General features: G+C 33.2%; 1 protein-coding gene and 2 long non-coding RNA genes across 4 annotated transcripts in view; 1 reads left to right on the top strand and 2 right to left on the bottom strand.

Annotated features, from left to right (window-relative positions):
• LOC149075738 (uncharacterized) overlaps positions 1–19974 on the top strand; it is a 131402-nt gene that overhangs the window by 95008 nt on the left and 16420 nt on the right. The window lies entirely within an intron of this gene.
• LOC149075740 (uncharacterized) lies at positions 1130–4384 on the bottom strand. Its single transcript, XR_016194194.1, has 3 exons — positions 4278–4384; positions 3849–3908; positions 1130–1416 (listed from the first exon to the last, which is right to left on the bottom strand). It is a non-coding gene; the product is annotated as an uncharacterized LOC149075740 (long non-coding RNA).
• LOC149075739 (uncharacterized) lies at positions 13336–17710 on the bottom strand. Of its 2 annotated transcripts, none has more exons than XM_089245446.1 (3): positions 17584–17710; positions 16608–16664; positions 13336–13687 (listed from the first exon to the last, which is right to left on the bottom strand). In XM_089245446.1, the coding sequence occupies exons 1-3, from the start codon at positions 17627–17629 to the stop codon at positions 13476–13478; spliced, it is 315 nt and encodes a 104-aa protein (XP_089101572.1). In that variant the 5' UTR covers positions 17630–17710; the 3' UTR covers positions 13336–13475. The 2 variants fall into 2 exon arrangements, with proteins under 2 accessions (XP_089101572.1, XP_089101573.1); XM_089245447.1 differs by having other exon boundaries at positions 17588–17707.

The following is a 19974-nucleotide window of genomic DNA, read 5'->3' as shown; positions in this document are numbered from 1 at the left end:
TCTTATCTACCTTATCTACTTTTCCTCGTCAAAATCCAAAAGGAAAATGCATGATTCTGGGTCATCGCCATTTGGCGTATTTTTTCGTAATAATTATGTCCACGTTAGCAATGGCAACCAATCATATGGCAGTCACGATGCAATAAATCATTTTTTTTCTCGAAATTTGACAGAAAATAAACTGTATGTCTGTATTATTATAGAATTTTTTCTCTCTCAAGTTTTTTTTCTTCTCGTGACATGGGGCTAATCTAATACAGCTACTTCATATAGCCCTGTATCATACGTTGGCGATGAAAAAAAAATGGCTTTGGCTCCTACCGGACCGTCTTACATCAGCGCATCGAACATTGTCTAGGGATCTCCGGACATTCCATGAATTGGCCGGCCAAAACCCGAATCATTTTTTTCAAATCTGACTTTGACCAAAACTCTCGGCCGATTCGCGAATTGGCATCATTTTAGGCTTTGGCAGTAGCAGATACATAATTTTGTTTCCCTCTCGATGGCAAATTCTATTTCTATGTATGTGTATGTATTACTTTTTTGTACTTTTCCCTCTTTTGTGTTTTCTCAATTTATGCTAGATGTTTTAAGCATTTAATCTATATATAGACTATATAATATGTTTTTGTATTTTTGCATTGCTTTTATTTTTTTTTTTGCACTGTTTTTTTTTTTATTTTCTCATTTTTGTGCTGTAATATTTTGTACATAATGGATAATAAAGTTTTCTCCGACACGATCCCGCCCCTTCACAAAGGCAATAGCTAAAATTGGCTAAAACCGATATAGCCTCGGCCGTGTTCGGTTTGAAAGAAGGAACGAAAATAGCAGATACACACACATGTCTATAGGCCGGAGTTGTGCTTTGTTTGAAAGAAAGAAAAGTAGCAGATACAACAAGCAAAATAACTGGTCCAGTTGTTTGCTACCGAATTATTCGTAGGACAAGCAGCATTTCTCCGAAACACATAAGATTCATTCCTCAGAAACAAAGGTCACAGTACTTATTCCGGCATGCCCAAATTCGATAGAAGTTTCTCAGTTGAGGGGGGCAGGGTGGTTTAGTAGTCGGTTTTTTTTACGCAATTTAATGTTCATGTTCCTGAAAAAAGAATCTCGAATATAAGAGCATTCCAATTTTAATTATTCTAGAGTAAAATTTCTATAACAACCATATTTTATTCAAAAGGTTTTTTTTTCTCATTCTTCAATATATGTGTGATCAATAGTAAGGTACGCATTCACAATGCCAGTTATGACCATTATAACTGCAAATTCCTAAAGTTCCGGATTTCATTCGGCATATATCCATACATAGGCGCCCGTAAGTCGGACAGACATTCGCATCCCATTTTTTATGGTAATCTGGTATAGTAACTTGTTGAGCCCGAGCTGTCAAAATGCAAATCGCTGAAAGAGATAAAAATAAGTGAAATTATTTTCGTGAATTCAACACAGGGTATAAAATTTTGTTCTTATGCGCCCTTTGTCTTTTGAGCTATTGGTTATGTCATTAACCAATATTATTATATGTTATCGAATGGTTCGTCGAGCTCTTTGGTAGCATATGTTTAGTTTAACATAGTGGCCCCCTTGCTTCATTAAAATGTCAAATGCGGCCCGCGCTGTGTCTAAGGTTGAAAGTGCCGGGTTTTATAATTTTATTACTTAAAAAAATATAATAAAAAATATTATTTAAAAATATTTTTTATAATTTTATATTATAAATTTACTTTCAGCTATAGGAAGAATATTCGAGTACAGTGCCCATTTTAGAGGAGTCATTTATTTCAATAGGTGCTTTGTGTATGTTCCGAGGTATACAATATTTAACTTTCCATACGCAACCCCCCCCCCCGGTCTTCTAGCTTCTAATCATAAAAGTGTTTCCCTGCCTCTTCTGAGCCAACAAAAAAAAAATTAATTGTTTCCAAATGCGATACTCGCCCAGATATTGCGCGTACAAAAATTGAGGGAGAAAGTTTATTAAGCTGAAACATATTGAAAAGAATCTTTTGAATTTTCACGTTGTTTCTCTTTTAATACATGCTGTTGTTTCTCTCATTTTCTGCTATTTTCGAATTCAAATATTCAAATAATTTGTAGCGGAACTTCGGTTAACGTGCTTAATTCATTACGCGATCGTGCTCGTTACGCAAATCACTCGTGTATCGAATCAAACTTCCTTATAAGAAATAGGGGAAACTTTGATAATTTGTTCCAAAATTATTCATTCATATAAAACTGACTAACAAAAGCGCATTCAATCAATAATAGAACACAATTATGATCTATTGACAATACAATAATAATCTGATAATAAAAAATAACACAATAAATGCCATAAAATAAGCATAGCATACGGTAATGTTTACAAATAAGCCTAACTTACTCTAAACAACGAGAGAGAGGTAGACTATCCTTTAGGACGATTCACGGACTAACTGTTGCCTGTTTAAGTCAGTCGTCTTCTTCACTTGTGTGACTTTCAAAAAGAACCTATTCAATGATACAGTGCTCGCTACTGGAAAGAGGTTGAAGACCTCTGGTCTACAGTCAACTACTAGTCACGTTTTTCCCCTAGTTCTTGAATGTCATCTTCATTCCCCTCCAATCCCACGGTCTTCCCCAAGGAAAAAAAACTCTTTGACAAATAGTGGCTCCTGTTCCTTCAAAGTCGCTTTCAATAATGCAATCAGCCCACAGTTTTTCTCCAAGCAGAATAAAAAATAAATTTCAAGCGCACATACGCGTGGTTACAATGCTACATCTACTTTCGTACCGTAAACAGTCACGCTTGCACGTGTGTTCATTTCTCCAGTGAGGCACGCTGACCGGAGACAGTAGGGAAAAATACTACCCACAATTCCACAGTACGCGCATGGATGAAAGCGACTCGTGATAACGTAAGACTAAATTAACGAAGCGCAAAATGAGAATCATCGCTCGTTAACCGAGTCAAAATTTGCTCAAAATCTTTGTTCGATACACGAATTGCTCGTTAACCGAAGTTCTACTGTATATGGTTTGCTACAGATAATTTTGCAAATGTGAACTAGATTTTCTTTCTTTACTATACAAATCAACTCCGGTCGTATCACTTAGGACAATTTAGAACCATTCGATTCTTCATCGTGATAGACCATCACCTAGATCACAAAGAGAGCTACTACACCTCTTTAAGACCGGGAAATTTTTGAAAACATGAATGTTTGTTAAGTATTTCACCCGCACGATCCTTCAAGCTCGGGCTTAAAAGGATGCTGGTTTTTTCATATTGTTTGTCCACGGGATTACCTTTGCAACCGCTGACCAGCGTTATTCGAAAAAAATAACTTTGAAGAGTAATTTCGCTCCCGTCCAAAATTTTAAAAAGTAGTTAATAAAAAATTGGGTTTTTTTGTTTCTACTGTATACTTGAAAAAAAACCCTAAAATTTGAAGGTGTATATATATATATTTCACTTCTCAACGATAGTTAAAATTTATTCCACTGGACGTATATTATGCCCATGATCATAAAGAGGTTAAAAATATGGAATTTTTCGGAAATGACTTTTTAACCTTAGTTTGACCACTTTGACCCCACAGTTTACTACGTGGAAGTTTCAGTACATGGAGACTATTTAAAAAAATCACTTGTTTATGTGTACGACCCTTCAAAAAATTACGCCACTTTAACAGATCGCATGTTATTTAAAAACTTAGTAGTTAGAAGAATGGGTCTAATGTCAACAATTCCGCCATCGAGTCTGGCTGAAATTTCACGATTATTAGTCAAATTAATTGGAAATAACAAAAAAACATTGTGACAAAAAACTAAATACGTAACATAAACCTCACCAACATAGCCAACAGCCATAATTATAGTCACCAGTTTCATCATGATCGGACGATATCAATCTAGAAATAGAATTGTTGCTACTGATAAATGTTCATGTGGAGATTGATTTTTTTTCTTATTGATCTACGAAATCACTAAAAACTATTTATAAAACTGATCGAAACACTAATTATCAAAAAATTTTCAAAATATTTATCTCTAAAAATAATTAATCGATAAAAAATTTTAACGATTAGAATTTTTTTCGGTTATCACTTGAAGTCATCATTCCTAAATATTGGAGTAACTGGTTAGTTGAAAATCCAGTGAAACATGATTATTTTTTTACATTTTTACATTCATAGTTTCTACATTTTTCTAATGTAGAAACTATGAATTGGAACTAAAAGAAATCAGAAAATTTTTGTTAGAGCATTTCAATTTCTTACCTTCAAATGGTCTTATTACTTCTCTGGAATTGCCAGCAAGTACGAAAATCCTTCGGTTTTTCCAATCGTTTTTAAAGTAAATTTTCCGTATACGTAAACAGGTAATCGTCTACCATCTTTTAACAGATGGCTCTAATGTTTCATATTTTTCCTTTATTCAAAACTGACTGTTATTCTAATCGCTATTAAAATGGAAGTTTCAGCAAGTGTTAATTAATGTGCATTTAAATATGGTATTCCCCCGTATAAAAAATATACGCATATGTACAGGGTGTCTCATCACCCTTAAAGTCGAATTTAAAAAAAATAGCTTAAAAATACTTCCTTCAAATAAAATATTGAAAATTTCGTGTCAATCGGTTAACTGTTCCTTTCATAATAAAAGAAAGAAATAATGAATTTATAGTGTAATCGTTTGCAAGAAAAATACTTTGAATGCGATTTTCTCAGATTGCAATTTTTGAGCTCATGCGATTAAGATTAAGATTTAAAAAAGAAACTACTGCCAAAAAATTCTGAAATTTCGCGGGAATGTTTATTTGACATGTGTTGACCTTGAACTTTGATATCTGACTATTCGGGGTCAGAATTTTATGAATTTTTAAAGTTTAAAGAATATGAAATATTACGAAAACCTAAATTCAACATTTTTTTTAAAATACTTTCCATAAGTCAAATCCGGAGTTCATTATACTAACACATGTCGAATAAACATTTCTGCAGAATTTTAGAATTTGGGGGGGGGGGTGGAATAGTTTGTTTTAGATCTTACGGATGAGTTCAAAAATTAAGTCTGATGAAATCGCGTTCAGCATTTTTTCTTGTACGCGTTTACACTATAGTTCACATTATTTCTTCTATATACATTTTATATACACACACATTATTTCTTTCTTTTATTATGAAAGAACAAATTAACAGATTGACACGAAATTTTCAGTATTTCATTGGAAATGGAATGAAATATTTTTAGAAGCCTTTTTTGAAAATTCGACTTCAGGGTTCGTGAAACCCCTTAACAGTTTCCGAAAGAAATTAAAGTTATATGACTCCGCCTGGCAGTTCAGTGGTTGAGCTAGCTTCTGACTGTGCAGGTCTGGGTTCGAATCTCGCTTCGGGCATGGATGTCTACTAACACAATAACAAATTCCCTGGACAGATCATAAAGATCTCTTGGGAGTACATAATGATCACGTTATTAAAAAAAAATTCTGTATATGCAGTCAAATTCCGTTTTCACGAATATCGTTACAGAAAAAATCTCGTTTTATCAAAGATTTTTCAAATCCCCCAGATACGTTTACATAGGAACAATGCAAAGACCTGAATTCCTTTATAACGAAAATATTTCTCCGATTTCTTGGAGTTCGTTATAACGGGATTCGATTGCATACAGGGTGGATACGATCGACCCGATAATTATGCAGTTGATTCCTGGTGAAAGTATTCCCCATCTCTTTTTTCTTCTTTTTAGGTTCGGACAAATATCAAGGGAGTTATAACGTTTTGAAATTTTGTGACGTGTCAGTTTTCTAACGGTCAATTATGCGCCAAACATCCAACATATGAAATTTCCAAGCGGTTGGCCGCTAATTCATAACGCAATGAAATATTCACTCTTGTTAGAAACTAAGTTCAGTTATTTTCTTTCACGATTGGCACTTTTTCTTCTTCGTGATTTTAACCTTGTTATTACAGGTTATCTTCACCCCACTGTATTGCCAAATTTATCACCAGATTTGAAAAGCGCTAGCCGAACGTGATCTATTGGAAAAAAATTTTCGCCAAATGTGGTAATTTTTTTTCCTCCACTGTTAAGAGAAATTTTTTAAGGGAAAGGACAAGGAGAGAGAGAGAGAAGAAAAAAAACTGTTTGCCCAGCTGTAAGTTTCTTCATTTCACTCAGGGTTGTAGAATTGCTATCAACTTAAAAATGCCAAGTTATAAGTTCGGTGCCGTGTAGTGAATTCAGTAGTTACATCATCACTTTTTAATGCCTTATGCCTCCGTCAAATCAAAAAACTATAAACACTTTTCCGTGTTAGTTTTCACAAGGAATGTGTGAATGTGAATGGGAGAACTGGGCGATTCATAGTATCCACCCCGTGTACAGCTACCAGCTATATGATGAATTCTACTTCTATATACTAAGTTCATAGCTCCCAGCACGCACCGCATTTTACTCATGAACCTCAATCCTAGAGGCATACTTCTAATTAGAAAAGTTATCCAAATAACTTATAGAACGCAGTTGCATATATATTGCAATAAAATAAAAATTAACTTTTTATACGGACACCCTGTGCTTAAAACCCCAATGAAAAAGTTGCTATCCTCCGGATGCCAGCAAAAAATTTGTTTTTAATTGCAATATTCGCTGAGATATTTTAAATCGAAAAATGGAGAAAAGTTGGAAAAAACAGCAAGATAAATGCGAGTAGAATGATGCATTTAAGCTAACTGGGGGGGGGGGGGGGGTAAAACGCGTTTTATTCACCTTGTTTTCTCCCAACTTTTCTCAATTTTATAATTCAAACATCTCAGAGAATATTGCGTTTAGAAACGTTAAACTTTTATTCGTTAAGCTCAGGAAAGACAGAGCAACAATTATCTTATTGGATTTTTGAGCACAAGGTGCCCATATAAAAAGTTAGTTTTTATATTTCGAATATAGAGGATTGAGCTGTAATAGTTGTAGTATCTCTCCGTAAAATTGAACTTGATTGAAATATGAATATTTAAATTTTCAACCATATCCCAATCAGAAAATGTCAATGAATAAAATTTGTGACTCTATTACTCAATAACGATGTCAACCACAACATAATTGAAAAAAAAATTGTCAATACACACATCGACAATTGAATGTTTTTTTGTGCACTTGATGAGAAAACTGAAATTCGATTTCTTTCGGAAACCCCACTGTGTGGGTTTAGCAATCTGGAAAAATGTGTATTTTATCGTAGGAAAATTTAAGTACCCAGAAAAATAATTAATATTTATAACAACGAATTTGTTAGTTCTCTCTCTGGTGCAAAAACTTGTTGCTACGTTTGATCTTTTAATGCCTGTGGGAAAAAACATTATACATTAGAAGAAAAATCACACGAAATCTTTATAAACATCGTTTTTCTTTTATCCGAAGACGTTTTCTTCACCGCCAACGTTCTTATCCTGATATTACGCTGTAATAGCCTCATGTTTTATTCATGATTTTGTTACCTTCCTATAAAAACTTAGAAAGATGATGATAGGAAATGTCTCTTTTCCCGCAATATTTCATTTATTATAAAATGTTAAAAGTATTTAGCAACTTTTCATGCGTGGAACCCCCGTTCTATCCGTGTCTCATTTCCACGACTTTCGAACTTATGTGACGTTCCAGTTAAGTTAGTTCCGCAATGAAATCTACATAATATTCATAATTGAGAATTTCATTTATACGTCGCACAAACTTCATTTTTTCGATCTTTTCATTACCACTTAAGCCATCATTTTAAAGAATGTTATAATTTTCATGAATCGAATCCTCTTGTGTTCTTTCTTGTTTTGCAAAATACAGGATTGATTCCATAATTCCCCGTATTGCATTTTACTTGTGCTGACCTCAGATGTGTCATTCATGTTGCAAGGGGTTGTAAAATTATTAAAATATAAAAATTAACTTCTCATATGGACACCCTGTGCTCCAAAACCCCAATTAGGAAGCTGTTTCCCTGTACTTCCCAAAGCCAAAAAAAAATATTCTACGTTTTTAAGTGCAATTATTCACTGAGATATTTGAATTCCACAACCGGAGACAGTGGGGGAAATGCAGTATAAACGCTTGATTCAGCATGACTCTTCTTTTCTTTATTTATGCTGTTCTTTCCCAATTTTCAATGATTATTTTAATTTGAATATCTTAGCATATATCTTGCATTTTGAAGCGGGGAATTATTTTGTTCTCTTCGGGAGAGACAGGGTAATAACATTCTAATTGATTTTTTGAGGACTGATTGCCAGTGTAATTTTTTTTCTAATAATTATGCAAACCCCTTGCAACATGAATGACGTATTTGAGGTCTACACGTTATCAGGATATTCTTTCTAATTGGAAATACGCCTCTGAGATCAACGGTTCTCCAGCGAAATGCTGCAAGGGGAATTGTGAAATCGCCCTGTATCATATTTCATTGGGCTTATATCCCTCATGGGACAGAGCCTGGGCCACGGCTGGTCTTACAGTTATATCATATTTCATGATCATTGTGTCTGTGAATGCCACAAACTTTAGTATGATTGTCAACAGATAACAAAATATGTACATTATATAAGCATTCCGTAGACCAGGGGTTCTTAACCTTTTCCAGCCGTAACCCAAAATCAACACCATTATCAAGTTCGTGACCCATGGATCAACTTTTAATTTACAAAATGCTCTTTAATTTTTCTGGCCATATTTCATTAAAACAAGACTTCACCAAAAATAACCGCCAAACGTAAAAAAATTTACAAATGGATGCAAAATAAAGAGCTGCCTCAAATCACGATGGAATAATAAAATGTAATGTTTTTATCAATTTCAATTCCCCAATTTTCGATATGTGTTATACATATCTGAGATAAATACTCAGATCTATGGTGGTAATCATCATAGTATGATTTATAAGTTATGAAAATAGTCTCCATCCTTGATTTCAGTATAGAACATAAAAAACCAAGTAACCTTGGTTGCGAAATGTGCCAGATTCATTTGACAATTGAGAAGGCCATAAATACGTTAAAATATAGGTCAAATCATCACCCTACTTATGAACGAAATGTTTAATTTTGGAAATTTGTATTGCTGGTGGCACAAAAAGTGAATTTTTACGAAAGTTTCCTTCAGTGGTGTTTCTCAACGGTCGGGACGGGACATCAGTCACACCGTCCGAAGATAATGAACTTTCCGTTATTTCTTATGTATGACTTTTCGAGGCCGAGAGCTTGACTCATATAAATTTAATTTATTGTGCCACGGTCTCCAAAAGATAGAGAATCACTGATTTATATAATAGGAAGGTATGCAAAATAAAGTGTTAGAAAACAGATGATACGGATAAAGAGAAAATCAAAGTATTTTATGAAATAACCAAAAAAAACCTGTTACTTTGCATCAGTGTGATCCTTGACCTTGCATAACTGTTGATGTATTTTTGATAGGCAGCATCTCATATCGTGTTCTGGTTGTAATCTGCTCCTATTTTTAGTTTTCATGACAGAAAGTACAGAAAAGCCATCTTCACATAGATACATACGTACTAGGAAATGGAAGTAAAAAACTTTTTTTTTCGAACTTATCCATAACGAACACAGTTCACAAAACAGCGTTTGTTTTTGAAAACGGTTCTTGCTTTTATGAAATTGACAATTTGAATAATCTCTTTCATAGAAACACTCAAATCTTCTGCTAGCCTCTTGGATGCAAAATTTTCTCTGTGCAATCAACTGCCATAACTTTCACTTTTAGACAGAATCCCTGGTGTGTCCCAAGCATAGAAGGCCCCATCAGTACAGACTAATCAGTTGCACTGAGACCAAGACAAACCTTCATCTTTGAAAAATAAATCCGTTAGATTTAAAATATCTGCACCTGTAGTAGGTCTGCTGGTAGTGAGTGGGCGGGAAATCAAAAATTCTTCTCCAATTTCGAAACCTCCAGCATGTGGTACGTAATTGAAAGTCTTCACTCACGTCAGTGATTTCATCCAATTGCAAACTAAACCTTTACTTGTTTAGATTGATTTTTTTTTTTATTTGTCGACATATCAAAAATACGCGTGCGCGTTGTATCATTGGACAGTTGTATTTTTTGATTTTTTTTTTTTTTTTTGGCATGTTCTTCACCACATGTAATGCGGACCATATCTATAGGTGCTGTTACAACTATAAGTGAAGAGGAGCGTGCGGTTTGTTTTTTTCCTTCGCAATTCGCAAAGCTACATAATGGGAAGCAAGAGTGGCTTGCTGGACAGAAAAAACTGTCTTGTTTCGATTATAGAGGTGTTTTCGCTTCAGTTGTTGATCTTTTCTTTCCAAGAAACTTCGTTCTTTAGTCACTGAAGCACTGTGCCTTATTTCAAGGTGCCTCTTTAGCTTATTGTGTTTCAGTGATTCGTTGCTTAATACTTCATTACATATGACGCATTGAGGCTTAATGATCTCTTGATCATGTATGGATGTGAATCCAAAGTTTAGGAAATAATCTTTATATTGGCGTTTGGGCATTATTGGGGACGTATGCAAAACGCATAATTATTACAAAAAAAACAAAAATTTAAAAAAATTATGAAATTTACCATTGAAGACAAATACACGCACACCAAAAGCACAATCAGGAAGAAAAACAAGTGCTTTGAGTATAGAAAAACACAAAAAAAACCGATAAGGTTTGGATTTTCAATTCTAACCACTGGAATTAGCAACACTGGTGGTCACTGCGACATCATTCCCAGAAATTCTGAAGTCTTTTGTTCCTGTTCCAGGCCCAGACTCTAGAAGATAGTATGGACCAAACTCCCCTATTGATAAGGCTGTCTCCACGGAGAGAAGAAGAGGCGATATGATCCGGCAGGAGAAAAGATTGATAGATGTGCTTTCTGTTAATCTCAAAGAATTGCTACCACACTCATACATACTCTTTAATATGTTCACATGTCCGTGTTTCGCCACGCTTAAAACACAAAAAACGCTAAACATGAAAAATAATAACTTTTTTAGGTTTTCCGAAAAGCCTCGGCAACCCAACTTTGCTCGCGACCCATAGGTTAAGCACCCCTGCCGTAGACTAAGGGCCACTTTCAAATGGTGATTAAGATGATTAGTTAATATTAGTCTATTGTCTCTGAGAATTCTGGAATGCTGTGAGCGCTAAACAAAAGAATTCGTAATGTTTTGAGGACAAAGTCCATGTGACAAAAAAGTGTAATTTTCTGAACGATTCGATTAGAATGACAAGAGTGGAACTTGCAAAGTTATTAAATGCCCCTAATCGAACACGGTTATACAAAGGTCCATATGAATAAAATCCATAAATGAAAACTATTGTTTGTGAATAATTTGAAAAAAAAAAAAAAACTAAATTAAAGGGATGCATGCAAAAATTTTCGAAAAGCCATATTTAGGAATTTTTCAATTTTTTAATGCTATGAAACTTTCTGCGTCTGTGTTCAAGTCTTTGCTCTTTCTGTACCAGAAATATTTTCAAAAGAGGAAACAAACTCTGTTGGTCTTGAAATTTTTTGTGTCTCTCAACACTATGGTGTTACATACTTTAACATGAGGATTTATTATTAAAATTGATTTTTTTTTTAAACTTATTTTTATGGCAGAAAATGTATTTAAAAAAAATTTATATCGATACATGAAAAAAAATTACTTTTTTAATTGGTTTTATGGCACAAAATATGAGTAAAAAAATTGAGTGCCTAAAGTGGACAGAAACTTTTTTAAAGGTTTCTTTTATAAAGGAAGGAGATTTTTTCCTTTTAAAGCACGAGAAGCCAAGATGCACCAACCCCCTCAAAATTTGTATTCAAAAAGAATATCATCAGAATTTTGAGTTTTCAAGTGAAAAAGTAAGTAGTAGCAAAATGTGCGTTTCTGGGCCTTAGAAGTAGTTTCACTACTACTAAAATAATGTTTTCCTAATTATGAATTTTAAGGAATTTTATGATTTTAAAAAATAAACTTTTTAATGATTTCTGTGGAGCACTTTTTATATTCAAATTATTTTCGAACGTGATCAGAAAAGAAAATAAATCAAACAAAAAAATAACCAACAATTAAAAATATTTTTTTTCTTAATAAAAGGGAAAAAAATACCCATACTATTTAAGAGAAAAAATGATTGCCTAAAATGAATAAAAAATTTTGAATGTTAGAAAAATTTGAAATAGAAAAAATGAAGGAGATTTTTTCTATAGGAAAGTATGGAAAGCCAAGACATGTACCAACCTCCTTAAATGTTATCATAATTTTTTGAGGAAAACACCTTGGGACCTTTCCCTTGTAACTATTTACCTGTTTGCCACATTCCCAATAGGTGAAGGTAATATAGCCAAAATATAGTTCTCAAACTGCATATCTCAACGCCATTTAAGAGAAAATTAAGAGGCATTTTCACGAGAACGCATTGATTTAAAAAAATGTTATTCAACTAATAAAGCGTTTAATTGAAAATGAAATCCGTGAAGAAGTATATTTCTTCCAGAAAGTAAATTTTGTAAGTTTTAACTAAATCAAAATGAATCAAAAATTTAAAGTTTTTGAAGGTAATTAAGAGGAACATATGGGACAAATAAATACTTTTCGTTCCTTCTTAGTGGACAGAAATTGAAGAGAAGGGCTCTAGAGAACTGGTCACATGAAATTTATGACAAAAATAAATGTGAAATATTACAAGCAAACTCACATGATGGACAGAATTTCATACACATCGAAATTACAATGAATGCTGAGGGAAAAACCATTAAACACTCCGCATGTCATCAATCTGTTGAGTAATGGAACCAGAGAAGAAATATAGTCGAAGCTCGTTATTACGACTTCACGTTATAGTGACAATTCCATTACAGCGATCGATAGGATAAATCTTAAAAGATTTCATATAGCGACCTTTCGATATATAACGACCTCCCGATACAATATCCGTTTTCAGCGGGACGATGAGTGTCGCTATGAAGAGCGTGGACCGCACAAACATGCCGTAAGAAACTAACAACGTGGTTTTTAGAATAACACTTCCTCATAATATGGCGGATTGGCACAAAACCACGCATCACCCAAACAAGAAAAAATGACGCCATGTGTCCAAAAAAAAATAGCTGCAGTCATAAGAGCGCCAAATTTAAAATTCCGTTCGAAATGGACAAAAAAATACAGTAAAAGGGCATATTACCAGCATGGCCATATATATATCCATCAGATATTTATATTTCCATTCAAATACGTATTCTTGTCTTTTATAAAATTGACGTGTTTTATCTTATTTATATATTATCTTGCCTCACTAAGAATTTGATTACACGCATCTAAATATTGCATCAGGCATAAATTTCATTTAATATGATATTCGCATGAAAAGAAAAGACTTTTTGAATACAAGAATATTTTCCGTTGTATTTTTTTTTTTTTCACGTAACAACAATTTTCTTTACTGAATATTTTCTTCTTCTTCTATATGGTTGGATATGGTTGGATCGTGTGATAGCATTCACAATCGCGGCCACCATAACCAACACAGCTTCCTCCAGTTCGTCCTTTTCTTTGGCATATATCATTGCATATGTCTGGGTTACCTGGACACCCTTTCTCATAATCGAACACTATCTCATCGTCATCTGGGAACGTTTCAATTGTTTGAGACTGAGCCATCAAAATGCAAGTCGCTGAAAGAAAAAAAAAAGAAAGTGATAAATTAATTTTTCCTCCATCCAAACGTGCATTCCGAAGAAAACAGAAGCAATGCATACGCGTATTGATTGTAATTTAATGCGCTGGCATAGGTCGGGGAGGGGGGGACTTTTCCGACATTGTGGGCCAAATTAAACTATCTACAAAGTCCGCTGACTCAACACCTTCTAAAGCACATCCAGCTATAGATGGCGTTGGCTGACTACCCAATGATATACTGTGGTATTCTCGGTTATTCAACCCGGTTCCCCAAATTTATTAAACACTTTTATTTAATCTGAATTTATTTATTTCATTTAATCTGAATTTATTTATTTCATTTAATCTGAATTTATTTATTTCATTTAATCTGAATTTATTTATTTCATTTAATCTGAATTTATTTATTTCATTTAATCTGAATTTATTTATTTCATTTAATCTGAATTTATTTATTTCATTTAATCTGAATTTATTTATTTCATTTAATTTGAAATTTTATTTATTTCATTTAATTTGAAATTTTATTTATTTGCAAATGGCTTCTTTTTATTAATTAATTCCTTTTGATCAATTACTTCCTTTATTAAATCTGAAATTCACCCTGATGATTCTGAAATTATTTTTTTCACTAATTGTAAATTTTCATCAGTTATGAAATTATTTTTTCAGTAATTTTAAATTTTCGCCAATTATGAAAATTATTTCTGGCAGAAATTGTTAAATTTTTCATGAATTATTACTTTGTACAATTCTGAAACTACTCTTGACGATTCTGAAGTTACTCTTGACCGTTCTGAATATATTCTTAAATTGCTCTTGACAATTATTCTGAATGTATTTCGAAATTACTCTTGGCAATTCTGAATGTATTCTGAAATTACTGTTGATGATTCTGAGATTACTCTTGACAATTCTGAGATTACTCTTGACAATTCTGAGATTACTCTGGACAATTCTGAGATTACTCTGGACAATTCTGAAATTACTCTTGACAATTCTGAGATTACTCTGGACAATTCTGAGATTACTCTGGACAATTCTGAAATTACTCTTGACAATTCTGAGATTATTTTTGACAATTCTGAGATTATTTTTGACAATTCTGAGATTATTTTTGACAATTCTGAAATTACTCATTATTTCTTTCATTATGGTGTTTTTCGCATTTCTGTAAATTCTGTATTAATGTATACCTTTTCGATGATAAATTTCGGTCTCGAAATATGTAGCCTATATGAAATCATAGGCTTCAAAACCTGTTTAGGCTAACTCTTAATTCGTTACAACGGTATTTTTAATGTATCAAATGCAGCATTACAATTGAATCTGGAAAGTATCTCAAAGTTCCTCTAAACACAGCAGTACTGATTTCAGTGGCCAGAGCTAAGTTCCGCAGAGGAATATGGACGAGGTGCATGTCTGGTTCAGTAGTAGTAGTATCTCCAGAGCTCTTTAGCATTTTTTTTTATAATTTAGTAGTTTTTCTATATAAAGTAGCTATTTTTTTTTAAATGGTCAGTCATTTGACCCGCTATTCATGGGTTGAAGACCCCTGGCATAGGCGGTGCACAGGCAGACTTGATAAAATTATCCACCCGTTGTAAGTGATATTAATAATATCCACATAAGCTCAAAAAAACATTATGCCTTCATACTTCAGTTCACCATAGACAATCGAGGAGAGAATGCAGGAAAATACCGTACTCTAAATACGGGATTTCGCTAAATTTTGTCAAAAATTTCAATTTATTGCTTCAAATGTAGTTTGTAATTACTGGTAAAATTGCTGAAGAGTGTGGAAATAAAGGGATGCTACAAATCGCAGCAAACAAAAATGAATTTCACGAAAATAATATTCAAATGTGATCTGATTACCATATTTCACTGAGAAAAATAAAATTCGGTAAATTGGGATGTGTCAAATAGTAATCCGTAAAATACGGGACATTGCCAATTGTCATCAAAAACCTTGTCCGAAGTAGGCACAACCACCAATCGCAATTAAAATTCCAAAAAAATTGAGCACGAAACGCTAAACCTGACAAATATGTGAGATGAATATTTATAATGCTTTTGTCATAATTCTCATAGTATAATTTTATATTATGAAAACGCTGCGTGTGCGCATGATTGTTCACAACTTTGGTAAGCTGTAAAATCTGTCTTTAACGGAATCGTAAGGAACCGAGATTTTTTTTTCCATTGAACACAGGTTTCCACTTAATAAAGATTCAATTTACATAATATGTAAATTATATAACGATCTCGTATGTAATTGAAATGAAATTAATTAATTTAAAAATAAAATAAATAATTAAAAAACAAATAAAAAATAATGTACATTAGTTATTCTGCAATTACTAAATATTTAGGTTTTCACAACAAGATCAACAATAACATCAGCTTCCCGACCCATGGGACTGCTTTCAGCAATTAATGAAACCAGTGGCGTAATAAGTGCATTTATATTAGCTGGACTGTAAGTGGATTTGTACAACGCATCTCGAAAACCCCTGCGAATCAAGTCTGGGCCGTGACCCATGGCTCAAGAATCCCTGACTATAAGTGGATTTGTAAGACTTATCCAGGAAGCCCTTGCGAATAAAGTTTGCGTCGTGACCCGTAGCTCAAGAATTCCTTACTGTAAGTGGTTCTGAACGACTCATATGGGAAGCCCCTGCTACCCAAGTTTCAGTCGTGCCCCATATGTAAGTGGGTCACGACTGAAACTCCGCAGTATGCAGATACTAAAAGAGAAATTAGTGAAATTTTACAGTAACAACTGATAAATCAAACAAGTTTGAAAAATAATGTTCCAAGGTATAACAGAGTCTCCATCCAATCCCACTGTGAGTTGGGTAAATTTTATACGAAATGAGGTTTAAAGTGGTAATAAAAATACATGTCTCTCACCAAAAATTACAGCTACAAAAAAAGTCACCGGCTTCATCGTTATTGGTTGATATGTATCTGAAAATAGAATTGTTGTTAATTAACGATAAAGATTGATTTGTTGATCAAAATATTGTGAGAAATCTACGAAATTAATGAGTTACGAAATAAATTTTTGAAAACCCAATGAAAAATCTTAAATGTTCGAGTAATTTTTTTTTTTTGAAATTCTAAATTTTTAACAAGTTCGTAATTAATGAAAGGATCTTTTTCGTCTAAGGCTGGTATTACACTATAAAAGGTTGATAAAATCCCCTTTTATAAAGCTCGAAAAATCGAACCAATAAGGTTATCGTTTACATTCTAGAAAATGCACCCGTTGACCTTATTGGCTGCATTTTTCAAGTTTTATAATAGGACTTTTATCAAACTCTTATAGTGTAGTACCAGCCTTACACTATAAAACTTTGATAAAAATTATTTTATAAAACTTGAAAAATTTAACCAATAAATACATCTGTTACATTCGAGCGAACTTAACTGATTCGCCTATTGGTTGCATTTTTCAAGTTTTATAAACGAACTTTTATAATAACTTTTATAGTGTAATCCCGGCCTAAAACATCTTTTCGGTGACAATTCGGTCTTAAATCTGAAATACAACAATCTGAGGTACAACTATTAGGCCGAGATTACATTATAAAAGTGTGATAAAATATCTTTTGCAAAACTTGAAAAAAAAAAACAACCAATAAGCTGATTGTTTGCATTCGCTCGAATGTACCGATGTTCTTATTCGTTGGATTTTTCAAGTACTATAAATTAACTTTTGTAAAACTTTTATAGTGTAATCCCGGCCTTAATTAGAATTGATATTAGCTTACTTGTTACCTAAAATTTTTCAGAATAATTATTTCATTTTTTTTTTTACAATGTGGTACTGAACTTAACTATATCCAACACAAAAGTTTTATTAAAATATTCAAAAATTCCTTACCCACCAATGTATATGTATGAACCTGGAAAGAATGGCCAGACAACATTAAAATCCTTCGATTTTTCCCATAGCTTTTATACTTAAATCAAAACGATATTCGAAAACTGTCTACTCAATCGTCTCCCATAATTCAACAGGTGGCTCTAATATTGTCTCTTTATAATTTCTCCCGCTTCATTATAGTATTGCACATTTTTTATTCTTTTTTATGTTAATATGTTTTTACCAGATCTAGAGCACTGACTCATTTCTTAGCAGATCTTTCGGAAACATTTCTGTTTTTCAAATATCCTTGAGAACTGGAGAAAACATATTTCCTGCACGTGGTTAGTTTTTATAGTTATTTTTTTCCAATTTCAGACATCATACCGTAATCAGATTGCTTTCCTTCGAACCAGATATGACGTAAAGAGAATTTCTGCATGTACATATACAGGGTGATTACTCAATTACCCTTGTTGCATTTTGATGGCGAACCGTTGATCTGGGAGACATACTTCCCATGAGGAAAAGGTATCCCAATAATGTGTAGAACCCAGATACGTCATTCATATTGCAAGTGGTGCGTGCTATAGTTATTAAAATACAAAAATTGACTTTTTATACGGACACCCTGTCCTAAAAACCGAATGAAAAAGTTGTTACCCTCTCTCTCTCTCCTGAGGTCAAAATAAATATTCAACGTTTCTCCTAAGTGGAATTAGCTGAAGATATTTTAATTTCAAAATCGGAGAAAAATTGGGAAAGAACATACTAACGCTCAACGCTTCTTTCCCTTATTATGCTGTTCCGAATGGTTAATGTTGGAATCCGTGGTTCCTAACTGAATCCTTTGATAACGGTAAGGCTACTCATTCTGTAGTTGGAAAACATCAGGTGGTTTTTAATTTGCAACGAGTGCCCCACAATCGACAGACGGTTTTCAAAATGCGACAGAGCAAGAAAACGGTGACAGATATTAAAGCCATTCTTGAAGAATATAAATGTGCGAAGTCAGGAATTTCAGTTACGTCATTCATGTTTCAAGGGGATGTATCGTTACTAAACTATTAAAAATAACTTTTTATACGGACACTCTTTGTCTAAAAACTCAGTAAGAATGTTGTTGCGTTGTCTCTCTCCTGGTGCAAGGAAAAACATTCACGTATCAAAGTTCAATATTCTCAGAGAGATTTAAATTCAAAATCGGCGAAAAGTTGAGAAAGACGCGTTGCCTTTTAGTTTTTGTTGTTCTTTCCCAACTATCCTCCGATTTTCGGATTCTAATGTCTCAGTGAATACTGCACTTACAAACGTGAGATTTTTTTTTTTTTTTTTGTAGCCCTCAGGAGAGACAGGGCAACAACTTTTTGATTTGGTTTTTTTTGACACAAGATTTTATAAAAGTTTTTTTTTTTAATTTAAATAACTATGCACCCCATTGCAATATGAATAACGCATCTGAAATTCGTGGCTTCACACATTTATATTCCACAAGAATGACTTTACTAGCTCTCACATTTTTCATGCTATCCCATTTTCAAAACCGTCAGTCTATTGTGCGACATTGTATGTGCAGTATTTGTTTTCTATAATGTCGTAAACATGTTTCTCCCTTCTATACGAATCCCTTCTATTGTTATTTTAATACTGTATCACATAAAATCATGATTTCGGATGAAACTCTAAAATTCAAAGAAATGTACGGATATCATGAAAAATAAATAAATTTCGACTCTTCTCCGAGTAGTTTTCGTGATGATCCAAGAATGAAAATCAAATAAAAGTGATTTGATCAAGCACTTGAATTTAACCTTTTCTTTTCTTGGAAATGAAAGAATAGTGGGTGGGATAGGGAAGAGAGAGAGAGATCACTTTTTTTCCCTCTTAATCCGTTTAAAATTAGATTTTTTTTTTTTGTATTCAAGAAAGTCGCTTTCTTGGAATCCAGTGCAATTTACTTTGATTGTATTTTGCTTTGCTTGCACTCCGTGTATCATTGAAATACGTCGACTTTTCTGTTGTATGTTTGTCTTAAGTTATTTATTGTTTCCAGTTAAAATGTTCCTAAGATCTCAGTTTTTATAATAAGAAATAAGTTGTTGAGAATAGTACTGGAATGTGGTCATCAACATTACTCGTATATGTGTTATTCTATTTGGTTGGAGATTCAATGTCTTCGTGTAGAAAATGTAGACGATTCTTGTTTTACGACTACATTACATATATATATAGCTGAGTTAATTTTTTTTTCTCCAACTTTTCGTACTATTTATAAGATTCTTGTATTTCTATATGTAACATTCAGTATGTACAATATATAGCCACACAAAACTCCGCTCAGGAGTTTAAACATTTTACCCCGAATTTTTGGAATAGTACTGAACGAATCGCTTTGAAATTTCGGTCATA

The sequence above is a fragment of the Pholcus phalangioides genome, unplaced genomic scaffold (assembly GCF_987345545.1).
Source record: "Pholcus phalangioides strain wild (caught in Gottingen) unplaced genomic scaffold, Ppha-v1.0 ptg000015l_1, whole genome shotgun sequence".
Taxonomy (NCBI): domain Eukaryota; kingdom Metazoa; phylum Arthropoda; class Arachnida; order Araneae; family Pholcidae; genus Pholcus; species Pholcus phalangioides.
The sequence above is the reverse complement of the archived record's forward strand: the minus strand, read 5'-3'. Positions and strand labels throughout refer to the sequence as shown.